The 25,247-nt window shown below is 37.1% G+C and overlaps 1 protein-coding gene across 2 annotated transcripts in view; it reads left to right on the top strand.

Annotated features, from left to right (window-relative positions):
• The first annotated feature begins 7,372 nt into the window (after positions 1-7,372).
• The window catches only part of LOC126931412 (alpha-2-macroglobulin), a 46,714-nt gene continuing 28,839 nt past the window's right edge, over positions 7,373-25,247 (top strand). For both annotated transcript variants that reach the window (XM_050749597.1, XM_050749595.1), the window contains exons 1-15: positions 7,373-7,805; positions 10,047-10,230; positions 11,048-11,207; positions 11,373-11,425; positions 13,330-13,350; positions 13,627-13,795; positions 14,254-14,338; positions 15,728-15,848; positions 16,762-16,876; positions 17,022-17,131; positions 18,973-19,134; positions 21,720-21,947; positions 22,189-22,252; positions 24,331-24,473; positions 25,097-25,246. In XM_050749597.1, the coding sequence (XP_050605554.1) occupies positions 7,720-7,805; positions 10,047-10,230; positions 11,048-11,207; positions 11,373-11,425; positions 13,330-13,350; positions 13,627-13,795; positions 14,254-14,338; positions 15,728-15,848; positions 16,762-16,876; positions 17,022-17,131; positions 18,973-19,134; positions 21,720-21,947; positions 22,189-22,252; positions 24,331-24,473; positions 25,097-25,246 (1,851 nt within the window). In that variant the 5' untranslated portion in view covers positions 7,373-7,719. The remainder of the gene's footprint in view (positions 7,806-10,046; positions 10,231-11,047; positions 11,208-11,372; positions 11,426-13,329; positions 13,351-13,626; positions 13,796-14,253; positions 14,339-15,727; positions 15,849-16,761; positions 16,877-17,021; positions 17,132-18,972; positions 19,135-21,719; positions 21,948-22,188; positions 22,253-24,330; positions 24,474-25,096; position 25,247) is intronic.

The following is a 25,247-nucleotide window of genomic DNA, read 5'->3' as shown; positions in this document are numbered from 1 at the left end:
TCCACTGGGGATCTTGGAACATATGCCCCTCGGATAAGGGGAACTACTATATACAAGATTAAATAAAGTCACTTAAAATTCATTTATAAAATTATGTCCTAAAATATTTGTACCAATAACAAGATACATTCAAATTATTTTACCAAATAAAAACATGTTTTACTTTCTAATAAAAGTTAAAATGTGTTAGCAGTCTATACCATTTTCTTTAATTACATGGAAAAGTTACATTATGATGTCTAATTAATAGTTATTTATAATTACTGCCAAAAGTCAAAAACGAGTTTGATGCATACGTTTTAAATACCATGCCTTTTTATACCCTTTTCTTTATACATAACTTGTAATTTTACCTTCAAATTATACTGCATTACTTTAAATTAAATAATGAGAGTACATATGTATAACTTGCTTTGAAAATACATGAATCATGAAAGCTACACTATTTAAAACTTAAGAGCTTTCAATAATATCTTATACAATATATTCCATAATTACTTTTTTACAAATTTTTATGATATTACTGTAAATTGTGGGTTTAGGGACCCACAGTTCAACTAATGGTAAAATAATCTTTTAGCATAACAAAAATTAGAACACCTAAATCTCTTAGAACTTGTCTTAGCCCATTTATATAGTAAGTGCTACATAATTGCTAGCTGTCATTACTTGTTACTGTTGTAGCTATTGTTGTTAGCATCATTATCATCAGCATCATCTGAGTAATTAAGTGAAGTTGGCAAACAACTTTATCTTTCCTGCTTTTAACATTTAACCCCAATGTTTGCTCCCAAAGTAAATAGAGCTCTCTAAAATGAAAGTTCTGACACTGGAAAGTTCCACAGTGAACATGAGAGCCACAGTGAACAAAGGGGACTCCTATGGTTAAGAGTCATGAATCAACCCTGTGCACACAAACGCACGAACATACACACATTTATTTTCTGTTCATCAAAGGAAAAGTAATCCTGTAATTCCCCCACTTTGCTTCGTATTCCAAAATAAACTGCAGATAAAGAATAAAATCTAAACACAAATACTTAATGTAGAAAAAAATGTAGGATAATATTTTTACAATTTCAGTATGCATATGCAGAAGTACTTCTTAATCAGAAAATAAACAAAGATAAAGTATTAAAAAAAGAAAGTTAAACAAAGATAAATTATAAGAAACAGAGTTCCTATAAGTGGCGATGATGTTGAACATCACTAGTAACCGTGAGCTTAAAAAAGAAAAGGCAAAATAGATCATGCTCCCCTCCCCATCAGATTGGTAAAATTTTAATAGATCATGCTCCCCTCCCCATCAGATTGGTAAAATTTTAAAAGTGATGGGAAAATACACACATGTAAGCATTGCTAGTGAGAAGGTAAGTTGGTAGTCATTTTAGAAAGTTGATGAGATAGTATCTGTAAGTTTGAAATGTATATACTCTTTGACATAGCAAATTCACAGTGGGGACAGATTCATTACACAAAAATATTTCTACATACCCGAAAGTATAAATATGTTAGGACAGCCATTGAATTCTATGGTTTGTAGTAAATTGTTTTAGTCCAAACACTAATTCCTCTGTAGCAAAACATAGGATCTAGTAAAATGGATTATGCATGGAAATCAGTCCTCTTTAGAAATCTAAAAGAGCAAGTGTATCCTGATTAAAAAGATAAAACGCTTTTTTTTTCTTTTTTCTTTTTTTTTTGAGACGGAGTCTCGCTCTGTCCTCCAGGCTGGAGTGCAGTGGCCGGATCTCAGCTTACTGCAAGTTCCGCCTCCCAGGTTCACGCCATTCTCCTGCCTCAGCCTCCCGAGTAGCTGGGGCTATAGGCACCCGCCACCTCGCCCGACTAGTTTTTTGTATTTTTTAGTAGAGACGGGGTTTCACCTTGTTAGCCAGGATAGTCTCGATCTCCTGACCCAGTGATCCGCCCGTCTCGGCCTCCCAAAGTGCTGGGATTACAGGCTTGAGCCACCACGCCCGGCCAACGCTTTTTTTTTTTCTTTTTGTGTTTGTTTGTTTGTTTTGAGACAGAGGCTCACTCTGTTGCCAGGCTGGAGTGCAGTGGCACAATCTCAGCTCACTGCAACCTCTGCCTCCCGGGTTCAAGCAATTCTCCTGCATCAGCCTCCCATGTAGCTGAGATTACAGGCATGCACCACCACGCCCAGCTAATTTTTGTGTTTTTAGTAGAGATGGGTTTTCACCATGTTGGCCAGGATGGTCTTGATCTCTTGACTTCGTGATCCACCCACCTCAGCCTCCCAAAGTGCTTTTTGATAATTTTGAAAAACGATGGAAGTATATTAGAATGAAAACAAACTGAGGATGTGCTTTTGTCTTTGTATATTCAAATATTTTTTTCTCATTAAAAATCAGAAAGGCCGGGTATGATGGCTCATGCCTGTAATCCCAAAACTTTGGGGGGCCGAGGTGGGAAGATCACTTGAGGCCAGGACTTCGAGGCTAGCCTGAGCAGCATAGTACGACCCTGTCTCTACAAAAAGCTTAAGAAAAAAATTAGCTGGGCGTGGTGGAGTGCACCTGTAGTCTTAGCTATTTGGGAGGCTGAGATGGGAGGATCCCTTGAGCCTAGGACTTCAAGGCTGAGTTGAGCTATGATCTAACCACTGTACTCCAGCCTGGGCAACAGAGCAAGACCCTGTCTCAGAAAAAAAAAAAAAAATATATATATATATATACACACACACACACACACACACACACACACACACATATGTTAATGAGATAGCACAAATGAGAAAAGCTCTGCTCTTTGATCTTTGAGTACCTCTCTGTAGATACATATTTCCTTCACTCCAGGTTTTGCCCAAGATACTTGGGCAAAGAAAAAGCCAGTAAACCCTCTAATAGGGTGAATATGGTTATGCCACCTACTGGGCTTTCTAATTTTGGTGGCAGTTAATATGTAACCAGCTGAACTTTTCATTATCGTCACTGTCAGGACTACAGGAAGCTTAAGTGTTCTCTTTTCCAGAACAATGTGCATGAAGTGTACAACTGGTACAATTGAATACGTTATATTCAGTTCCTGGGAAGCACTACAGCAATACAAGGGGAAATTTTTATTCTATTTATTTTCGTTAAGGCCCATCTACCTCCTAATCCTAATTTCTCTCATTTCCCAAACATTCCTTGCTTGTTCTTAATGTTATGTGTTTTCCTGTATTTTGCTCCTCTACTTTCTTTTCCATGAACTATCTTTTTCCCTTCCTTTTTTTTTCTCTCTTTACCCCTTCACCTTAGCTTTCTAGCAGTATTTGCTAAATATTTCAAAACTGTATAGAACTTGTTCAAATTGTGTGCTTCCTTTTCTGTCAAGAACTTGCTATTCAGGTAACCCAATTGGTGATTTTTCCTGGAAATGCTGATGGATGCTGTTCCTATAGCAAAACCCAGAACGGAGATGAAATAGATGTCATCCTCAGCCATCAGGATTCAAACGATAAAATTAATTTACATCGGTATCGTAAGGATCAGAATGTTAAAGCTGTGTTACACCTAGCGTCTTGCATGAAACTACCTCATGAAGGTGAGATCACAGATGTTATTGCCCCACTATTGGCATGAAAGCTGAGGCTCAGAGCAGTTAACTGAGTTACCCAGAACCACACAGCTAAGTTAGAAGTAGGGCTCAGGTGTCCTGGCAACTAACTGGTCCAGTTATTTTTTCCCTCAAGCTCATTTTCCCTCTCCTAAAGAATATGAGGCTGTGTCATGGTGAAAGGGGATTTTAATGATACTTTCCTCTTTATCTGTGATTATAATGAATGTGGCATCTCTCCCATTAAGGATCATTCCTCCACCACATTCTGAATACATCTGCTGCATGCATCCTTCAGAGACCTTCCTCGGGGATCATCCCTTCTCACTTGAAAAAGCTCAACCTCTCCCCTGTCATTTGCATTCACCACTCAGCATTTTTAGAAGCAATATTTCATTCAAACTTTTTCAAGTTTATCTCCACCTAAAGAAATATTCCTTTCACCCTGGCATCTCCATCAGGTACTGCGCTGTCGTTTTTCTCTCCCTCAGACAAACTGCCAAACTGGCTCTAGTTCCTCACATTCCCCACCCCCCTCAGCAAGCTTCTGCCCCACACTGGCACTGAAACAACTGAATCCCAATGTCCTTGTCCCTAAACCCAGCAGAAAAAAAAAATCAATCTATTATTTGATTTCACAGCAGCACTTGACATGGGTAGCCAGGAATTCATCAATAACAACCTTTATAGATCATCATCTTTGCAACTTATGATGAGGCATCAAATGAATATTATTAACATTAATCCCTCCTATTTTAAGTCACTAATCTGAGTAAATGCTCACTTATTTCTAGCTCCTTAGAAATCATTTAAATTATGTTACATTTTGAATCAATACATTATAAAATCATACAATCATCTGTAATAATTTTTTAAAATGTTGTGTGCTATTAACATTGATGCCTTGTATAAAGTCATGACCACTCTGGTCTAGTAGTAATCTTCTATTGATCATTCTCTTCCTAAAGTGTTCCCTTCCTTGGGACTCAGAGACCCCACACTCTCCTGCCTGTGTTTCTTCTTCTCTAACTGGCCCTTCTTCCTCCATTTGGGTGCTCCTGCCCATTGCGTAGACAAGATCTTTCCCTCTAACTCTGTCTTGGGCTCTTTTTCTCTTTCATCAACATCTTCTACCTGGGTATTATCATCCATTTCCATGGCATCAGCTTTCCCAATAAACTGATATATCCATAGTCTCTATAAGTAGAGCAGATCTCATCAGCTAGTGGCATTCAGACTGCTTTAGCTTTAACCAAAAATAAGGGATTTTGTGCATGTTCAATAAGCAGTTCCCAATGTAACACTGTAATCACATTTTCACAATTGTGACCTAGGCCACTTATAGTAAAGGATACAGATGATTGAGACAGAAATAGTGACAAAGAAAAATAAGGTTAGGATATAGGTTTTAATGCTGTAACAGACCTCAAAATGCAATGGCTTAACTAACAGAATGCATTTCTCTGTCACATGAAGGTCCCAACTAGAGTAGCCTTTTGATGACTCAAGGGCTCGGGCTGTGCCTTGTTTGTGGTTCTGCCTTCCTTAACACATGGCTTCCATCTGATGAGCTACAGCAGTACCTATCACTACAGTCAGCATGTCCACATTGCAGCCTGGGCAAGGAAGAAAGGGGAAGCACAGAACTGTACCTTCCTTTTTAAGTCATGAACTGAAAGTTGCATGTATCACTTCCACTTGCCCTCCAATCACCAGAACTTAGTCATACGCCATACCCAGCTTCAAGGGAGTGGGTTAAGAAATAGAAGTCAACCAGGCAGTCTGCACCCAGCAAAGGATCAGGAGGTCTATTATTAAAGCAGAATTGGAGAAGTGGTAACAGGAACAACCACCAGCCTCTGCTGCATGTATATGAAACAGATGTTTCCCAAATCACTATTCTCACTTATTCTGTCTGGTACATTGTATTTTTCATTATACTCTATTTCATTTTTTTAAATCCTGGTCATGACTCTCAGGTCATGATGTTATAACCCACTTAGATGGTGACACCATAATCTGAAAATTGTTACCTATATTATGTCTAATATTGGTCACTTGAAGTATGGCTAGCCTAAATTGATCTATGTTGTAAGTATAAAATTCACACCAGCTTGTGAAAACAAATTATGAAAAAAAAAGTCTTTAAGGTATCATTAACAATTTTGTATTGGCTAAATGTTGAAATAATCATATTTTGGATATACTGGATTAAATAAAATAGACTATTAAAATTAATTTAATGTTTCTCTTTATGTAGTTACTAGAAAATTTAAAATTACACAGGGGGTTCACATTATATCTCTAGTAGACCACACTGCTCTAAGCTCAGCATTCAAATGTCAAACTCCTGTGAATATTAATATGTAAATATCCTACAGACACTTACTTCATCTTCCCAACCCTCAGCCCTTTTGTCCTCCTTCTGCTCCCACCAATCTGTGTTTCTTCTGTTTCACCCACTCAGCTAAAGGCAACACAATTCACTCAGTGACAAGCCAGGAAAATGGAAAGACACATTTTCCTTTATTCCTCCATTCATATATTCACTAAGCACTATAATTGCCTCTTAAATATGATACAAATCTGAAAGCTCTTTTCAATACCACCACAATACCACAGTTGAAAATGCCATCAGCTTTCACCTATATTATTACAACAACTCCCATCTGGTCTTCCTGCATCTTGGATCACCTCTTTCCAGCGGCCCTTTCAAATTTCAATAAGAGCAAGCTTTCCAGGAAACAAATCTGAAGTCAATCCACTGATTACTCCTCTGAATACCTTAATATTGTCGACAAGTTCCTTTCTGATTTGAAGCATCAGAAAGGAGTATTTCCTCCATACCAAATAGTTTTCATTTCATGCATGTGCCGTGATTCTTCTCCCTCCCAGACCTTTGCGTCTGTCCTTCTTTATGCTTAGAAAGCTCTTTTCATCTCCTTGTTCTTCTAGACAACCACTACTCATGTTTCAGATCTTAATTTACATTTTGCTTTCCCTCCAAATTTTTTTAAAAGGTTCCAAGTCTGGGTTATGTGCCCTTTCTATGTGCTCCCAGAGCATCCTGAACTTCTCCAATAATATGTTTGGCTACTGTATTTTATACAGTAGTTTTATATTGTATTTTATACTGTATTTTATCCAGTAGTTGTTTTTCTGTTTTTCTGCTTTTGCCTCCACAAGAATGTAAAAACCTTTAAGTGCCTGTTTTCATACTTATTTGACCACTCTATCTCGAGAATCTTGCATGATGTCTAGTCCTAGTAGGATCAAAAAATACTTACAAAGCAGCTGAATAGCTACATAAATAGATGGATGAATAGGATGGATGGATGGACTAATGAAACTGTTTATATGACTTAAAGTTTGCAGAGGAGTATCATATTTGGAAGGCAGTAAGGAAGTTTGTGTAGTCGATGCTAAAGGCAGTTGGGAAGTCTGTTAGGCACAATAGGTCAAAATTTGTTTTTAAAGTCCTGTTACTTCACCTGTCTTTGTTTCACTTTCTTAAAACAGGAAACTCTTTGCTATGATCATTCTTTCAGGGCCTGGCTCTTCATCTGCAATCCAGTAATATCCCTAATGTCAAAAAGCTACTGGTTTAATTCATGTCATTTTCAAAGAGGACTACAGAATTCTGATGTGGCTTCAAACATTTAGGGTAGGCATATCTAATGGAGAACTTGCAGCCACGCTGACTTGTAGTGAAATATCTATTTTGAGCCTGCCCAGTGTTGCTTAAATTGTAGTCTCCCTTGCCAACTATTCATACAAGAGATGTGAGAACCACCATAAAAGGCGTTGTGAGGAGTTGTGGGGGAGTGAGGGAGAGAAGAGGTTGAAAAGCTTATTAGCTGCTTTACGGTAAAACCCAGAGAAAGTGAGCTCTTACGGGAATGTGGCTTTAGCCCTCCAGGGATTCTATTTAGCCCGCCAGGAATTAACTTTGACTATAAATAAGCCATCAATGACCTTTCCAGAGAATGTTCAGAGACCTCAACTTTGTTTAGAGATCTTGTGTGGGTGGAACTTCCTGTTTGCACACAGAGCAGCATAAAGCCCAGTTGCTCTGGGAAGTGTTTGGGACCAGACGAATTGTAGGGAGTAGGGTGTAATACAGTCTGGTCTCCTCCAGCTCCTTCTTTCTGCAACATGGGGAGGAACACACTCCTTCATCCAAGTCTTGTTCTTCTCCTCTTGGTCCTCCTGCCCACAGATGTCTCAGTCTCTGGAAAACCGTGAGTTCCACACAGAGAGCATGAAGCATTAACCTAGAGTCCTTCATTTATTGCAGATTTTTCCATCTTTCCTTTTTCTTTCCTATGATACTGTCGCCTTCTTATCTCTAAGGTTCCTTGCAGATTTTATAAATCTGGTTTACTCATTACTTGCTTATTTTTCATCATTCTTCCCCAACTCTCTGAATCTGTAATATGCAAAGCCTTCCTAAGGAGTGTCAGAAATTTTTAGTTTTTTTGAAAGAATAATATTTAGATTTTCCTGTTCATATTGATCTACTTGAGACCATGCTATTTATCTTTTCTTATTTCCTCTTTCTTAAGGGTCCAGTTTCTATTTTATAAAAATAAAGACAATTCTCTCCCACAACCAAACATGGAATAATGCCCTGGAGTATAATAATCTGTAGACTGCCAAATAAAGGAACAATTTGAAATACTGGTGTTGATATTGAAAAAGCGAGAGATTCTAATGTTAGAAGAGAAAACCCTTTTGCAGATGAGGTGGTGATGAATTCTTTGTTTCAACACAACTAAAGAAGGAACTAAAGGAAATACCAGCTGATAAGTGATGAGAAGCAATTCTTGATAATAGAGTACTAGGTGATTTTTAGCATGTAATGCAGAAGTTGCAAGAAGTGGTAACAGTGATGCAATTGTTTTACCTGCCATTTACTTACTTTTACATGAACCATTCTTCTTAGCACTTATATCTACACAAAACAAAATAGTAACAGAATTAATGTTAGATCTTGTTTAATTCTTGCAATACGGACTGTTCATCCATGGATACATAAATTCACTGGGGGGAAAAGCAGTTCATCATCTCATTAAAGATGTGCTTCAAAAGTATTTTAATTTTATATCTAATATGTATGAATCATACTTTGTAATGTATTTATTTTGTTTTGATCAGTTATATACAAGTATTTTTTTAAATAGCTCAATCAGAAGGAAATGTTTAATATTTATAAATTTATGGTCACATTCTATTTAAAAGAGGAGTTAAAGTTAAATTTACCTATCCACATATGTTACATATATATGTATTTATGTATATGTATACATATATGTATATATGTGAACATGTGTATACATACATATATGTGTAGATGCTTGATAATAAAGAGGTAAGGATAATTCACAAAATTTTTTGAAATATAAAAATTTAGGATAAACTTCTGTATAGTAATTGGCATGGAAATTCAAATTAGAAAAGGAAAAAAGAAGAGAAAGATATATATCAGATCATTAAAAGAATTTTTAATGTATTTTCAAATAGTGATAGTAGGTATCTTATACTACAGTGTTTATTATTCCATGAGAAAATTGTAAAATTAATCTAAGTATTAATTTAAAATATCATCAAAAATAATATCTTTTGCTATTATTTAAAATCATGATAAAAATATGTTTACTTGAAAATATGTAAGGAGCGCACAGTGTCCAAAAATTATTTTAGGAGTTCTGTGAGTAAAACCGTATAAAAACTACAGGATTCATCTTAAATTATGTCAGGATACTGAGAAAGTTTCTGTACTTCACATGAGTTACCAAGGTCTAAAGTCAATCACCAGAGGACCGTTTTTGCATGGAGCCATCGTCTGATCATGAGCTGAAAGGCAAATATTTAAAATGCAAACATCCATGGTTAAGTAACACTCTTAAGACTTTATTAGCTGCTTACCACAACTGAGACTGTAAAGCAATGGCTCACTTTCTTTGAGGCTCAGATTCCATATTTGTGGAGTGGGAGCGGGTACTTACCATACAATTTTCATAGGGCTGCTGAATGTGTGTATATGTGTGTGTGTGTATGTGTGTATATATATTTTAATGAGAATTCTATAATTTGATTAGCTTTTGTAATGTCCGCATGACTGAGAGCTTGCTTACTTTTTACAGCAACTTGAAGGTAAAATAGATTTACAACATGAACAAATGTAACTACATATTTTTATTTGAATTCAGATGTTCAGAAATTGTTCCTTAAAGTGAAACATGCCTACAAATTTTAATCTGTTAATACCTACCTCAAGTAAAATGTCCACTGCCATGGCATGTGAAGGAAAGAAGAAATAATTCTTATGCATGGCCTTCAACAGCCAAATTTCATGCTCATCAGTATGTCTTCTCTTGGTGTAGAACTGATGATGACAATTATTATGATGGGAAAAAGTGCTGTTGATATCAATGCCTCTCTTCCTTCACTTTCCTCTAACTGAACTGTCTCATTCCCAGGCAGTATATGGTTCTGGTCCCCTCCCTGCTCCACACTGAGACCCCTGAGAAGGGCTGTGTCCTTCTGAGCTACCTGAACGAGACAGTGACTGTAAGTGCTTCCTTGGAGTCTGTCAGGGGAAACAGGAGCCTCTTCACTGACCTGGAGGCAGAGAACGATGTGCTCCACTGCGTCGCCTTTGCTGTGAGTGTGGCTGTTTGACTTAATATACTTGGTTATTTTAGTCAGGGTCATAGGGATCTAGTATTCTGTCAAGATGAGGCTTTGGGAGGCTGGTAAGAACTTCAGAAAGAATTCAAATGTAGCAAGCTAAGTATAGAAATTGAAGAGCAATGCATGACTCTCCAGCCATGGCAGACAAATATTTACAGGCACACTAAAAATCCACTTAATAATCAAATAGAAACCTACTAGCCAGAAAGGAAAAGAAAAAGAAAATGTGACTTCTTAAAATTAAGATGGAAAAAATATTAATAAAGCAAACTAGGCCAAGGCTCAACTTGAGCCACCAGTGGTGGACTGACGGGAACACATTGCTCCACACTACTTCTAAGAGTAAAAATTGTAGAAATTGCCCTGAGCAAAGGTACAATATCTCTTCAGAGTTGTCCACATGTGAGATGCTTACAGCCTAGTGTCAGTAAAATACGAGTTTTTTTCCATAGCCTTTAAAACACGCTTTGACCATGCCCTTTTAGCATGTAACATCAACCTGGTAAAGCTCAGTGTATAAATGAATCAAGACTGTTTTTTTCTGAGCTGTATGAAGATGTGAATCTCATTTATGACCTCTCTTACTGATGTATTTTCCTCCACCTTGTGTCCTGTCTCCCCATTTGTAAAATGGCAGAAGTGATTCCTGTCCCTGCCAACTTTCCCTGCTGAGAACAAGGGAGTGAAGTTAAGTAAGAAGGGCAAAATCTCCAGGGAAGAGTGGAACAGCAAATAGGGGAGACCTGTGGGTGCTGAATGGGGTTTCAGGATCTGTCCTATATTTCAGGTCCCAAAGTCTTCATCCAATGAGGAGGTAATGTTCCTCACTGTCCAAGTGAAAGGACCAACCCAAGAATTTAAGAAGCGGACCACAGTGATGGTTAAGAATGAGGAAAGTCTGGTCTTTGTCCAGACAGACAAATCAATCTACAAACCAGAGCAGACAGGTAGGAAGAAGCCTACAGACAGAACAACTTCAAAAAGGAAAGATCTTCTTCCCCTGGATGTTCCCCAGGCAAAGTTCTTATAATTTTCGTTCCTTAATAGCTTGTCTTACCAGCCTACAGGCCTACTTTGGGTTTAGGGGCTCATGAAAAATATTTCTGTTTCAGTGAAATTTCGTGTTGTCTCCTTGGATGAAAACTTTCACCCTGTGAACGAGTTGGTGAGTTTTCTATTATCTACCTAAAATGATTATCTGTATAAACAGGCTGGGAACCTGTTTTCTGTGTTGAGGGAAGACCAGGGAGAGAGAGAATCTGGTATCACTAACAGTAACTTCTGGCATTACAACAGCACAAGATCCTAATCTAAAACATCATTCCAGGTAAAGAAAGTAGGTGATTCTTTCTGTCTTGGTGCTGGTACTCAGTCAGTTGTCACACAATTAAATTTATTTTTCAGATTGTTCTTAATTAGGACAATTAGAAAGCTACATTAAATAACAGACACAGATAAACCCTCAAAGAACCTAAGCTCCAAAAACTTTTTAAAGATTTAGACTTTTTCTATACACACCTACCAAAATCTTCACTGTAAAGGAAAGTCAGGATAATTAATTTGTTCCTCAAGACTAACCCTTGGTATCTGTGATAAGAAACAATTATTTCTATTGTAATGCAGACATCGACCCAAAGTCTTCATTTTTCTCTCCCAAATCAACTTCTTCACATTTTCTTATCTCAAAAAGAGGCAACTCTTCTCTTCTAGCTCCAAAGACAAAAGATTATGGCCTAGTCCTTGTTTCTCTTTCTCTCATACCCACATCCACCTCACTGGAAAATCACGTTGGCTTAAAATATATTCAGACAATTTCTCATCATCTGAACTACTGCTGCAAGCTAGTCCTAGCCAATATCATCTCTAAACAAGATCATTGCAATAACCTTCAAAGTGGTCTCCCAGCTTCTACTTTCACTCTTCTATCTAAAATGAGGCACCACTTCCACCTCTCTGTCAGCCTAACTCTGCTTTGTTTTTCTATTGGCACTTACCACCATCCTACACATACTGGTTTTTAAAAATCTGCCCATTTCTATTATAACATAAGCTCCATTAAAGCAGGCACATTGTTCTTTTGTGCGTGGTTATATTCTCAATACCTAGAATGATACATAGCACATGAGAAGTTACTTAATAAATATTAGTTTTAAAAAATGAGTAAACATTGATAAGTAGCTCCTTTATCAATGTTTATTCATTTTTAAAAGTAATATTTATTAAACTAATATTATTATTAAACTAATATTTATATTAATATATATAATAATAAACTAATAACTAATATTATTAAACTAATATTTATTAATGAAATATGTCCATTCCTCCTCATTCTTAGAACTACCTAAGAATTCCATGACCCCTCTTAATGATTACATCTGAACATATTTACCTATAGTTACATAAGAGTTTATTCTTAACCTATAAAATTGCACAGCAAAGGACTGATCTTCACTAGGATGCTATAAGCACTTAAGAAAGGTTAATAAATCCATTTTTAGTAAATGGCACTTTACATGTATATTTGTTGCTGAAGGCCTAGTAAGTTTTTAACATTTGTTAATTGCTTAAAATAGATTAATGAAAAGTTCTATAAAATTTAATCTGGAATATTTCTGTATTTCACTATAGAGGGAATTATTCTACATAAAACTAATTATTCTACATAAAACTAATTTAGATTTATTATTTTTTTATTTTTTTATTTTTGTGGAAACATAGTAGGTGTATATATTTATGGGTTACATAAGATATTTTGATACAGGCATGCAGTGCACGGTGATGATTGTGGATAATGATTGTGGATAATCATGGATAATGATATGGATAATGATTATTATCATGCATTGCATGCCTATATCAATAAATGGAGTACCCATCCCCTCAAACATTTATTCTTTGTGTTACAAACAACCCAATTATACTTTTAGTTATTTTTAAATGTACAATTAAATTATTTTTTACTATACTCACCCTGTTGTGCTAGCAAACCCTAGCTGCTTTGCTTATAAATGAGATTTAAGAATATTTGAAAATAAGTACAAACTTCTTTTTTCTTTTGTCTTTCAGATTCCACTAGTATACATTCAGGTAAGCAACATGAAACGTTCCATATTAGAAGGAAAGCAATACATACAGGGAAAATGTTCTTATTTGAGAGGTTTTTACAATATCTCAGAAACTTGTCATTAAAGGAGAAGCCTTCCAACTCCCATAGAGCTAGATGGCTCTAACTAATCTCCTCTCCTCACCCTTTACTACTACCCCATTTGTCCTTTTCGTAGATAACTTAGGGTTTCCATAGATATCCTTTATTAGCTCCAATGCTCCAGGTGCTTTTGTAAGTTATAATTAATTCACTCATAGGATCCCAAAGGAAATCGCATCGCACAATGGCAGAGTTTCCAGTTAGAGGGTGGCCTCAAGCAATTGTCTTTTCCCCTCTCGTCAGAGCCCTTCCAGGGCTCCTACAAGGTGGTGGTACAGAAGAAATCAGGTAGAAGGACAGAGCACCCTTTCACCGTGGAGGAATTTGGTATGGATCATGAAAAGTCATCGAACATGATTTTTCTTCATATTTAAACTCTTAGAGCCTGGAATTTAAGCTCATTTGGAGTCTTTCCATTTCCCATGGGTGACATTGGGCTTGGAGTAGAACTAATTACACCTAAGTCCAACGAGGACATCAGTGATTTGTGAATAGGACTTCACATAGCTTGGTTATTTTCTATAGCAATATTTAATACCAATCCCTGAAATTAAAACATTATTGTTTTAACTGAGTTTTCCATAACTAAGCATACAGTGATCTCTCATAGTCCCTCAGCTGAAATCTTCATTTGAGAGGAGGGTGGATAAGACTATATTGGAGAGCAGAGCTACCTTTTTCAGAGCCCTAAAATATTATTAGGGAACCGTTACAGGGAACTTGAAAATATGAATTCCCCCAAAGTTGAAAACCAATCACCAACCTTCTTTATCACCAATCAACAGTTCTTCCCAAGTTTGAAGTACAAGTAACAGTACCAAAGATAATCACCATCTTGGAAGAAGAGATGAATGTATCAGTGTGTGGCCTGTGAGTTCATTTTTTAAAAATCTTTTGTGGGGGATTATTTAAAAGAGACTCATTTTTTGGATATTTAGCTACTCTCTTTAGGAGTAGTGGCAACACAAAAATTTTAAGTGCTTTGACAGCATCCTCCTCTCTAGAATGTTATTCTCCTGTTGCTTTTCTATTTTTCCTTTTTATTTTCTTTCACGTTCTTATCAGCACTATTCTATCATGAGGTAAGAAACTGTTTCTAGAGAGGTTATGCTAATAAGATTGATTCTGAAAGTGACAAAACTGCACACATACACACACACACACACACACACACAATGGGAAGGGTGGATAGTGTTGAAGGGTATTGGCTCTGCCTTAACCAAAAATAACCAAACATATATTAGGGAGATAATTAACACATGGCTATAGGGGAAATTCAATCATCAACAGATCATTTACCTGACCTTGCATGCTTGCTGGAAAAATCACTGAGATTCAGAATTTGTAGAGATAGGCATACAACTGAAATCTCATCTAACTTACTGGTTGACCTAAGGCTGGTCTACATACCTCTCTGCACTGACATTTTTACGAGACTGAACGTGATCTCTCAAGACAGTCTCTTCCAACCTTGAAAACTCTTGTGTCCTGGGTCTTATGCTCCTAACCTTGGTGGCACACAGAAGCAGTAGCAGAAAGAGCAGGTATAGTGAAGGAATCAGTCCTGCCCAAAGATCACACATGGAACACACCTGCTATTCAGCTGGGCCCCTGCTCCAGTTCTGTCTCACAGTAATGGCCAAGTTTCTGGTTCCTCATAACTAGTGTGATCTAGTAAATAGAGAGACAGAGGACATTCTCAAATAGGAAAGGAGACAAACGCACTTGGAAACCCAGCAATCGTCTGTGACATATTTATGACACAATCCCACTTTTGTAAAAAAGTAAACAAGTAAAACTCGATATAGAGATGGCTGGACATGGGGAGAGGATGATGGAAGAAGAGACACTGTCGTACTAATAGGTTGTATTCCTAGGTAGACTTGAGGGTGTTTGTTTCTTCTCTTTGCTTTTTTTTGTTCTGCTTTGCTTTGTTTCTTTCGTTTTGCTGGTATTACTTTTTCTTTTAAGTACAAGTTTAAGTTTTATAATAAGGAAGTTTTTTTGAGATAAAGCTAAAAAAAAAATCAAGGAAAAAAAGAAATGATAAAAGAAGAATCTAGTAAATTTCAGCATGTTGCAATGGAGATTTCTATAAGAGCCATTAGTGACTCTTATCTTCAGTATTGTGTGAGCCTGCAGAGAGCAGCGGGAAGTATAGACAGGGAGTATACTGTAGGTAAAAGGGAGATATAAATAGCTAGAAAATGGGGAGGTTCAGTGCCTGCTCTGATTCCTTTGGGAATGTTCTCATGACAGATACACATATGGGAAGCCTGTCCCAGGACATGTGACTGTGAGCATTTGCAGAAAGTATAGTGACGCTTCTGACTGCTTTGGTGAAGATTCAAAGGCTTTCTGTGAGAAATTCAGTGGACAGGTAGGTTGAACACTGTTTTTTCTAGAGAATGACAATAAAGGCATTGTTGAAAAGCAGTGAGTTGCAGCATTTTTCTGATGCAGGAAGAGAACAATCTAGAAGAGAATTCCATGTTAGCTATTGTAATTTTTCAAAAAAATCATGAACTTAGCACAATGGGAATTATTTATTTCTTGTAATTGCCCATTGTGAGTGTTTCAGAATGATAGACGCTGAGCCATCCGAAGCCTCCATGGGCATTCATTTCTACAAAGGAAGGAGAAAAACCATACACCTCTTAACTGCCTTAGCTGGCCAGGGCATCAGTTCTGCTCTCTCTTTGAGCAAGAACCTAACACATGGCCCCACCAAGATGCCAGACAGATACAGTCCGCATATGGGAGGCCACTTCCCAGCCACAGCTGAATATTATGGAGGAGGAACCAGACTTTGATGAGGAGTTCTAATGGTCAAGAGCAGATGTACTGTGTATTTCAAAATAGCAAATGGACAGGACTTGAACTATTTCCAACACATAGAAATGATAAATATTTCAGTTGGTAGGCATCCTAAATCCCGCGATGGGATCATTACACATTCTATGCATGTAACAAAATATCTCGTGTACCCCATAAATATGTATAAATATTATGCATCCTTTGTACAAAAAAAGATTACTCTCCAAATTTTAAGACATTTCTGTCGCATTCTATCTAGGGAATTTCAGATACCAAGAAATACACCTGTCAATTATACATGAGACATTGTTGTGAAATTTAATATTTAGTTGCTAGAGAATATTTATCATGTCCTCATCATAGAAAATGCCTACATGATGTTGTACCCCCACAAAAATCACACCAGATTAACTGACCAATGATCTATTTAGTATAATATGCATTGTATTTTTGTATTTTATTTTCTCCCTTCTTAGCTAAACAGCCATGGCTGCTTCTATCAGCAAGTAAAAACCAAGGTCTTCCAGTTGAAGAGGAAGGAGTATGAAATGAAACTTCACACTGAAGCCAAGATCCAAGAAGAAGGAACAGGTTTGTGTACTACATGGGTGTAAGAGAAAAAACAGTAGACATTGATTTTCTTAGCCAAATAATGAATTGTAAGTTGAGGGGAGGTAATAGAATTTTAGAGACATCATTCTTCCCAAAAAGAACGTATTTTTTTCTTCTTTTCCAGTAGTGGAATTGACTGGAAAGAAGTCCAGTGAAATCACAAGAACCATAACCAAACTCTCATTTGTGAAAGTGGACTCAAACTTTAGACAAGGGATTCCCTTCTTTGGGCAGGTGGAGTATTTTCCAGTTCACTCATCAACCCATGTGCTGTTACCTAATTAGCACAATAGTTACGGTTTCTGCTAAAACCATGCCTGGTTAATGTCATCATTTAATATAACCAAAGGTATAAAATATCACCACGGTTGATTAGTATAACCAAAGGTATAAAACTACATAAAAATAGATTTATTCTTCTGTAAATTTGTATATGAAATGTATGTAATTATCCTAAAGCCTTATTAAAATTAGTAGAGTTTTCCCCCTCCTTTTGAAACAGCATTGTACAAGTCACACAATCTGCTTCTTATGGTTTACCAGGCAGTCTCAGGTTTTTATGACATTTTCTCACAAGAATCTCAAAATTCATGCTGACCGGTTTCATTATGATGCTAACACTAACTTTGTATGGAAACAGGTGGGTAGGTGGTTTTAATTTTTATTTTGAAGTAGTAAAGATTCTACGATAATGTTTATTTCATGGATAGTATATTTACACTATTTTTCTATAATAACAAGTATATTTCTAAAACAGTGAACATGGGGTAAAACACTGCTATTTAAGGTTCTCAGATTTTTGAATTATGACTTTTCATAGTATCTACCAAAAAAAATCTTCTCTTACGATGTTTCTGTTGTCAGCAGATGTACAAATGGATCTTTATGACTCTAGAAGTCTGAGATGACAGTTACATGTGCCTCAATGTGTATTTACTGTGTATCATTTTCTTAATGTAAATGTTATAGGATTTCAGCTATGAAGGGTGTAAAAGAGGCATAAATTCAACAAAGTAGCGTACATTCTGGAAGGCTTGGTTATGTCATGACACCAAAATGTATTCAACTTCCTAAAATGAAAGGGCAGCTCATTTGTAAATTTCTCAGAAAGATAGTGTACTTTTTAAGTATATTTTATTGCTGTTAAATATCCTATTTGTCAGAAGAGCCTCTAGCTAGAAGAAAATCAGAATTATGTGCCTATTCTTGTCTTTGTACATGCAGCCAACATTTCATTGGCAAACTTAGATTTTGTAAATCAATTATGGGTACTGATGGGGGTCAGCCTATTGTTCTTCCTGCTACCAAATGTAGCTTATACTGAAAAAGAATCACCACCTTTACAATCTGAGCTGGACTACTCAACTGCCGACACAATATTAGCAGTAAATTAGCTTTGGCGACTTATTTAATACTGTGTGCCTCTTTCCAATTTTACATTTTTCACTTGGGAAGTCTGCCATAAAATCTGCCTGCCTTCCAAAAGGCTGAAGATCTAGGTTGAGAAGCAGAGACCATGTCTAAGACAGCTAGAGAAACACATGGGACAATGTATTGGCAATTGTTTACTTGTGCACTTTTGAGACTTCAGACACTAATCTATAGGAAGTTAATGGTCCACCCCAAAATAGGTGTTTGGGGCACAAATAAATTTAGTTAATAGATTTAGATATTTCATTATCATATTACTCTAGTGCTCTGTGACTCTCTAAGAGTTATATAAAATAATACACAGCACTTCCAAAATATCTAGAATACATTTTTCAGGTCACCCTTGTTATTATCTCTATCACTGTCTATCCCTTCACACTGCTCTGTTTTTCTTCTTAGGATTGATTACTACTAAATTAGTGTATGTTATATATGTATTTATTTAGCATCTGTCTCTTTCACTAGACAGTAAGCTCTGTGATGGAAGAAACTTTGTTTTTTGTTTTTTGTTTTTCACTATTGTGTCCTCAGTGCCTGGAACCATGTTCAACATAGAGGAGGCACTTAAAAATGTGAAAAAATGAATATGTTTGGTGCCTATTAGTTATTACCAATATAACTCATCCATAGTTTTTAATCTTCAGGTGCGCCTGGTAGATGGGAAAGGCGTCCCTATACCAAATAAAGTCATATTCATCAGAGGAAATGAAGCAAACTATTACTCCAATGCTACCACGGATGAGCATGGCCTTGTACAGTTCTCTATCAACACCACCAACGTTATGGGTACCACTCTTACTGTTAGGGTAAGTTTGGAAAGAAGTTACCAATAACATGAAGTAGCCTTGAAAACAAGGTTGCAACCTAAGGGTGATAAAATTTCCAAACTGTGTTTAGTTCTATGGAGAGAAAAAGCTGGCAATTAGAAACCAATTTAAGGTTAACTTTTTTAAAGTTTATGAAAAGAAGACAGTATATTGTTGTGATTAAAAGTGCAGGTTAGACTTTAACAGTGTTGCTGGGAACGTAAAATGGTGGAACCACTATGAAAAACAGTATAGTAGTTCCTGAAAAAATTAAAAAATAGAATGACCATATGATCCAGTAATCCTACTTCTGGACATATATTCAAAAGAATCGAAAGCAGGGTCTCAAAGAGATATTTGCACACCCATGTTCATAGCCCCACTATCCACAATAGCTGAGAGATGGAGGCTACCCAAATGTCCATCAAGGGATGAACAGGTAAACAAAATGTGGTATATAAATACAACAGAATATTATGCAGCCTGAGAAGGGAAGGAAATCCTGTCACATGCTACAGCATGAATGATCCTTGAGGACAGTATGGTAAGTGAAATAAGCCAGTCACAATAAGACCAATACTATATGATTCACTTATATGGGGGTTTCTAAAGTAGTCAAAGTCATAGAAACAGAAAACAGGATGGTGGCTGCCAAGGGCTAGGGAAAGAGAGAAATGGGGAATTGCTCTTATTGGTATTCAGGTTTAGTTTTACAAGGTGAAAAGTTCTGGAGATCCGTTGCACAACAGATATACTTACTACTGCCAAACTGTACACTAAAGAATAATGAAGATGGTAATTTTATGTTGTGTGTGTGTGTGTGTGTGTGTGTTTATAATACTTTTCTGAAAAGTGTGAATTCCAGGATCTGAATCAGATAAAGTGGTTAAAAATACTGGCTCAACCCTATTTTAAGGAATTAACTAAAACCTCTATGCTTCATTTCCTCATCTGTAAAATGATTGCAATATTAACACCTAACTTTTGGGGTGGTTGCGAAGATTAAGTGAAATAATACGTATTGAAGCACTTAGTAAGCCCCCTTTAACTGTTAGATACTTCTACTATAAAAGCCAATTCTAACATAATTAGCATTTAGTTTTAAAAATGTATACTCCAAAAATTATTACCTTACTTTATTTTGTTTTGCTATTCTAATTTTCTCCAGAAGACCTGTTCATACCAATATAACTTGGTCAGTATAACATGCAGTCCTCTATTAATCAAGAGAGACATAGACATATCTATAGATACATGGATATACAATACATATTCAACATATATTACATAATCATGGTAATGGAAAACCCCTGCCTCTTTAGAGTCCTTACGTTGTTATAGAGAAATAAATAATGCATTGTATTTATTTAGCTTTAATAGATGGCATAAAAGCACCTACCTCTAATAAACTCAAATTTGAACATTTACTCATTTCAAAAAGTGTCTTGAATGCTTTGTACATGCCAGGCACTGTGCCAGTCTTGACAATGAAATTATTATTTCTACATGCTCCCTGTTTGGGGTGATCATATATGTGTTGTCACCAAAATATATATTAAGATATGAACAAAATGTTTTGCTCAAGGATTCACTAGTGCTATTGGGAGCTGGGGATGAAGGTAGAGGAAGCCTGGAAGGAGCTAAGGAATAACTTCTACAGGAAGAAAAGTTGGAAATATAACCCAATTATGGCCTCTGAGGCATTAGAATCCAGACTGCAGGGAGTATTAAAACTAATCAGCCTAGGCGGGGCACAGTAGCTCACGCCTGTAATCCCAGCACTTTGGGAGGCTGAGGTGGGTGGATTGCTCGAGGCCAGGAGTTCGAGACCAGCCTGGGCAACGTGGTGAAACCCCATCTCTACAAAATACACAAAAAATTAGCTGGGTGGGGTGGCATGCACCTGTAGTCCCAGCAACTCAGGAGGCTGAGTGGGAGGATCACTTGAGCCCGGGAGGCAGAGATTGCACTGAACCAAGATCGTGCCACTGCACTCCAGCATGGGCGACAGAGCAAAACCCTGTCTCAAAACGATAACAATAATAGCAATCAGCCTAAGATAGCCCGGAAGAGGCAGACTTCAGCTAATTCATCAGTTCAGCTCTTAAACCAATGCTTTTTATCAATGTCTTCTCAGACCCCTAAAGTTACAATATTTTATTTATTCATAATACCCACTCAAAATCCACCCTAAAAGAGGCAGCTGCTTTCTGAAAGCACAGTTCTTCCATTTCTAGAGATTATTTACTCTCCTCAATGAAGTTTCATAGCTCCAGTGTCTCTAACTGTCAGGTAAAGCAGCCAGAGAAATTTCAGGCAAGCTAATCAGAGCAAAGGATGCTTCTTTTTATCCTCTTAAGAAATATACATCTCAATCCCAGGAGGCTCCGCAGTGTAAAGCCACAAAGCACGCCTGCATTTAAAGCAGACACACAAAATACGGGGTCCTTCTCCCACTTTTCATTGTAGAACAAAAGATTTCTAGCTACTAGTTAAGGTAGCACAGCAAACTTACACAGTTTTGTGAGAACATTAATTTTTATGACATATAATCTAAAAATAACATAATTTTTCTAATTCATTAGGTCAAACACAAGGATCGTAGTCCCTGTTACGGCTACCAGTGGGTGTCAGAAGAACACGAAGAGGCCCATCACACTGCTTATCTTGTGTTCTCCCCAAGCAAGAGCTTTGTCCACCTTGAGCCCCTGCCTCATGAACTACCATGTGGCCAAACTCAGACAGTCCAGGCACATTATATTCTGAACGGAGGCGCCCTGCAGGGACTGAAGAAGCTCTCCTTCTATTATCTGGTGAGAAGGGAGGTTACTGCATTGACTTCTCTGTAGGCAAAAGCTGTCTGTGGAGCAAGTGATCATGAAGTTCTGTAGATGTCATTACTTCGACTTCTTATCCATGTTCCTTTTGAAAGTTTGACTTCTCTTGAGGTGGATTATTACCAGCAGGGACTCAATAAAACAAGTATATTGAAGTGAGACTGAAGCATGTTCTCTGTTTGGCACATTCAGTTTCTTTTTATTTCCTTTTTTGCAGATAATGGCAAGGGGAGGCATTGTCCGAACTGGGACTCATGGACTGCTTGTGAAGCAGGAACACAGTGAGTATTTCCATCATCTCTGCATTGCTACCCCATTCTGACCCGTTCAGCCTTACACCACGAAAGTATCAGAATATTTTCCCTTTTTTTCCAAAGGTTTTTGGGGGAACAGGTGGTGTTTGGTAACATGAATAAATTCTTTAGTAGTGATTTCTGAGATTTTGGTGCACCCATCACCTGAGCAGTATACATTGTACCCAATTTGCAGTCTTTTATCCCTCACTCCCCTTCCACCCTTCACCCTGAATCCACAAAGTCCATTGTATCATTCTTATGCCTTTGCATCCTCATAGCTTAGCTCCCACTTCCTAATAGCTTAGCTGCCACTTCCTAGTAGCTTAGCTCCTACTTATGAGTGAAAACATGATGTTTGGTTTTCCATTCCTGACCTGGAAATATTGGGAATACTTTCAAGTAATGAGAGACCATTTCCATCTAGTATCAATTAAAAGAAAGTTGGGGGAGGGAAAACAATAATTTTTTTTTCTCACCCTTTATCAAATATGTGTTGTCTTTCTTTTTAGTTTATTTTCTTTGGGTTATTTAAAATGTTGGTGTGGGCCAGCTGTGATGGCTCACACCTGTAATCCCAGTACTTTGGGAGAACAAGATGAGAGGATCCCTTGAGGTCACGAGTTTGAGACCAGCCTGGTCAACATAGTGAGACCATATCTCTATAAAAGTAAATAAATAAATAAATAAATAAGAAAATAAAATACATAAAATGTTGCTGTGTATAATTTGTGCTTATTCCAAATTTTCAAACCATAAATATTCTTGAACGTCTTCTCAAAATGAGAATTGTGTTAGAGAATGGGGTGGAGAAAATGTAAGATTTCAGGGTATGTTGTATATACCAGGTTTTGTGCTGAGTCATTTATATATATTATTTATTTACATTTATATAAATATATATATATTTATGTAGATTTATATAAATTTATATATATTTATATAAATTTATTTATATATTTTAAATATATATTAAATATATTTAAATTTATTAATATTAATATATTTAAATATATTAAATATATATTTATATATATATTCATATAAATATATAAAATATATATATTTTTTAGACGGAGTCTTGCTCTGTCATCCAGGCTGGAGTGCAGTGGCGTGATCTCGGCTCACTGCAAGCTCCACCTCCCGGGTTCACACCATTCTCCTGCCTCAGCCTCCCGAGTAGCTGGGACTACAGGTGCCCGCCACTACGCGCGGCTAATTTTTTGTATTTTTAGTGGGGATGGGGTTTCACCGTGTTAGCCAGGATGGTCTCGAACTCCTGACCTCGTGATCCATCCGCCTCAGCCTCCCAAAGTGCTGGGATTACAGGCGTGAGCCACCACGTTCAGCCATCATTTATATTATTACAAATATCTTTTTTTTCTTCAAGATAGTTATGAATTATGAAGCATTAAATTGGGTACTTCCACCACTGAACTGCACTCTTACCATGAGCAAATATGTTATAATATAAGCCTTTGAAGGTTGCTCCTAGTCTAATAGACTCTAAAAGATAACTTGCTAAAAAAGTATCAGTAGTCGACTCTCTCATTAGCTCTTGTAGCAACACAGAAGTACCACAGCAGACTGAAGGAAACTTAATACAACCTCTCAAGAATCTACATAGGCATCAAAAAATAACTTCTGAAGGAGCATGGTGTTCCTCTTATGGAGAAAGAATCAAATATTGGCTCATAGAAGGTTAAAGTGGATGTAGCGTGAATACAATGTGTTAAACTCTTATTCTTACATCTCATAACTTCAGGTTCTATCTCCCTCTTCTAGTATGAGGCCTAGATCAAATGGTAGTGAACTGGATGTCTTCATACCCTTAACGAGCATCAGAACATTATGTAGGTGATCTGAAGCTTAAAGCTGGTGAAAAATCAACATAGTATAGGATTTATGAGAGGAGAGAGGGCTTTGATAAGGTTTTTCTCTAAAGCTAGAGTCCTTAGAGGCAGTCCTCCATTTGTTACATCTTCTGTTTATTATGTCTTTTACATCTACTAATGGAAATAGTCATTAACCTATGATCGCTTCCTCTCATTCTCTTTGTGCCCCAGTGAAGGGCCATTTTTCCATCTCAATCCCTGTGAAGTCAGACATTGCTCCTGTCGCTCGGTTGCTCATATATGCCGTTTTACCTACTGGGGACGTGATTGGGGATTCTGCAAAATACGAGGTCGAAAATTGTCTGGACAACAAGGTGGGTACTTTACATAATAAAATCTTCAACATTTTAAACTAGAAGTTACTACTGTTATCGTTTGTTTTATACATGTGAACATTAGGGCCAAAAGGGTTAAACAAATTCCCCAGAGACTTTCAGCAAGGTAGTGGCAGAGTCATACTAAGAAGCAGAATCACTTGATTCCTGGTACAAAACTCTCAAACTTCTCCTAGCATTGCCTCTTACCAATTACACAGTTCAGAGTACATTATTCCCTTCTTCTATGGTAAAATGTTGGGAAATATGTAAGCATGTTTTTGAGACTACTAAGGAGCCAAAAGAAAAAATGCAAGAGCACCTCGACCCATGCACGTTCCACCACAATTAATAAGCACCTTGCCGTGTATCAAAGATAAAAATGGCATTTCATGACCAGTAATTTATAAGAATAATTAGAAATAATTCTAATGGCTCAAGTGATTCTTGAGAAGGAAAGAGAAGTGTAGGGGACAAAAAGCTTCAGGATTGACATAATGCCAACCCTTCACGAAGTCAAGCAGAGTGATTATACATTGTACATGAGGAACACTGCAAATGCGAGTGAATGCATGGGTAAACCGGGAAATTTGCTTTTCGGACCTTTTGTTCCAATTTCACAGGTGGATTTGAGCTTCCGCCCATCACAAAGCCTCCCAGCCTCACACGCCCACCTGCAAGTCACAGCGGCTCCTCAGTCCCTCTGCGCCCTCCGTGCTGTGGACCAAAGCGTGCTGCTCATGAAGCCTGACGCTGAGCTCTCGGCATCCTCGG

This window comes from Macaca thibetana, chromosome 11 (assembly GCF_024542745.1).
Source record: "Macaca thibetana thibetana isolate TM-01 chromosome 11, ASM2454274v1, whole genome shotgun sequence".
NCBI classification, from domain to species: domain Eukaryota; kingdom Metazoa; phylum Chordata; class Mammalia; order Primates; family Cercopithecidae; genus Macaca; species Macaca thibetana.
This window is presented reverse-complemented; position numbering and strand designations above follow the sequence as displayed.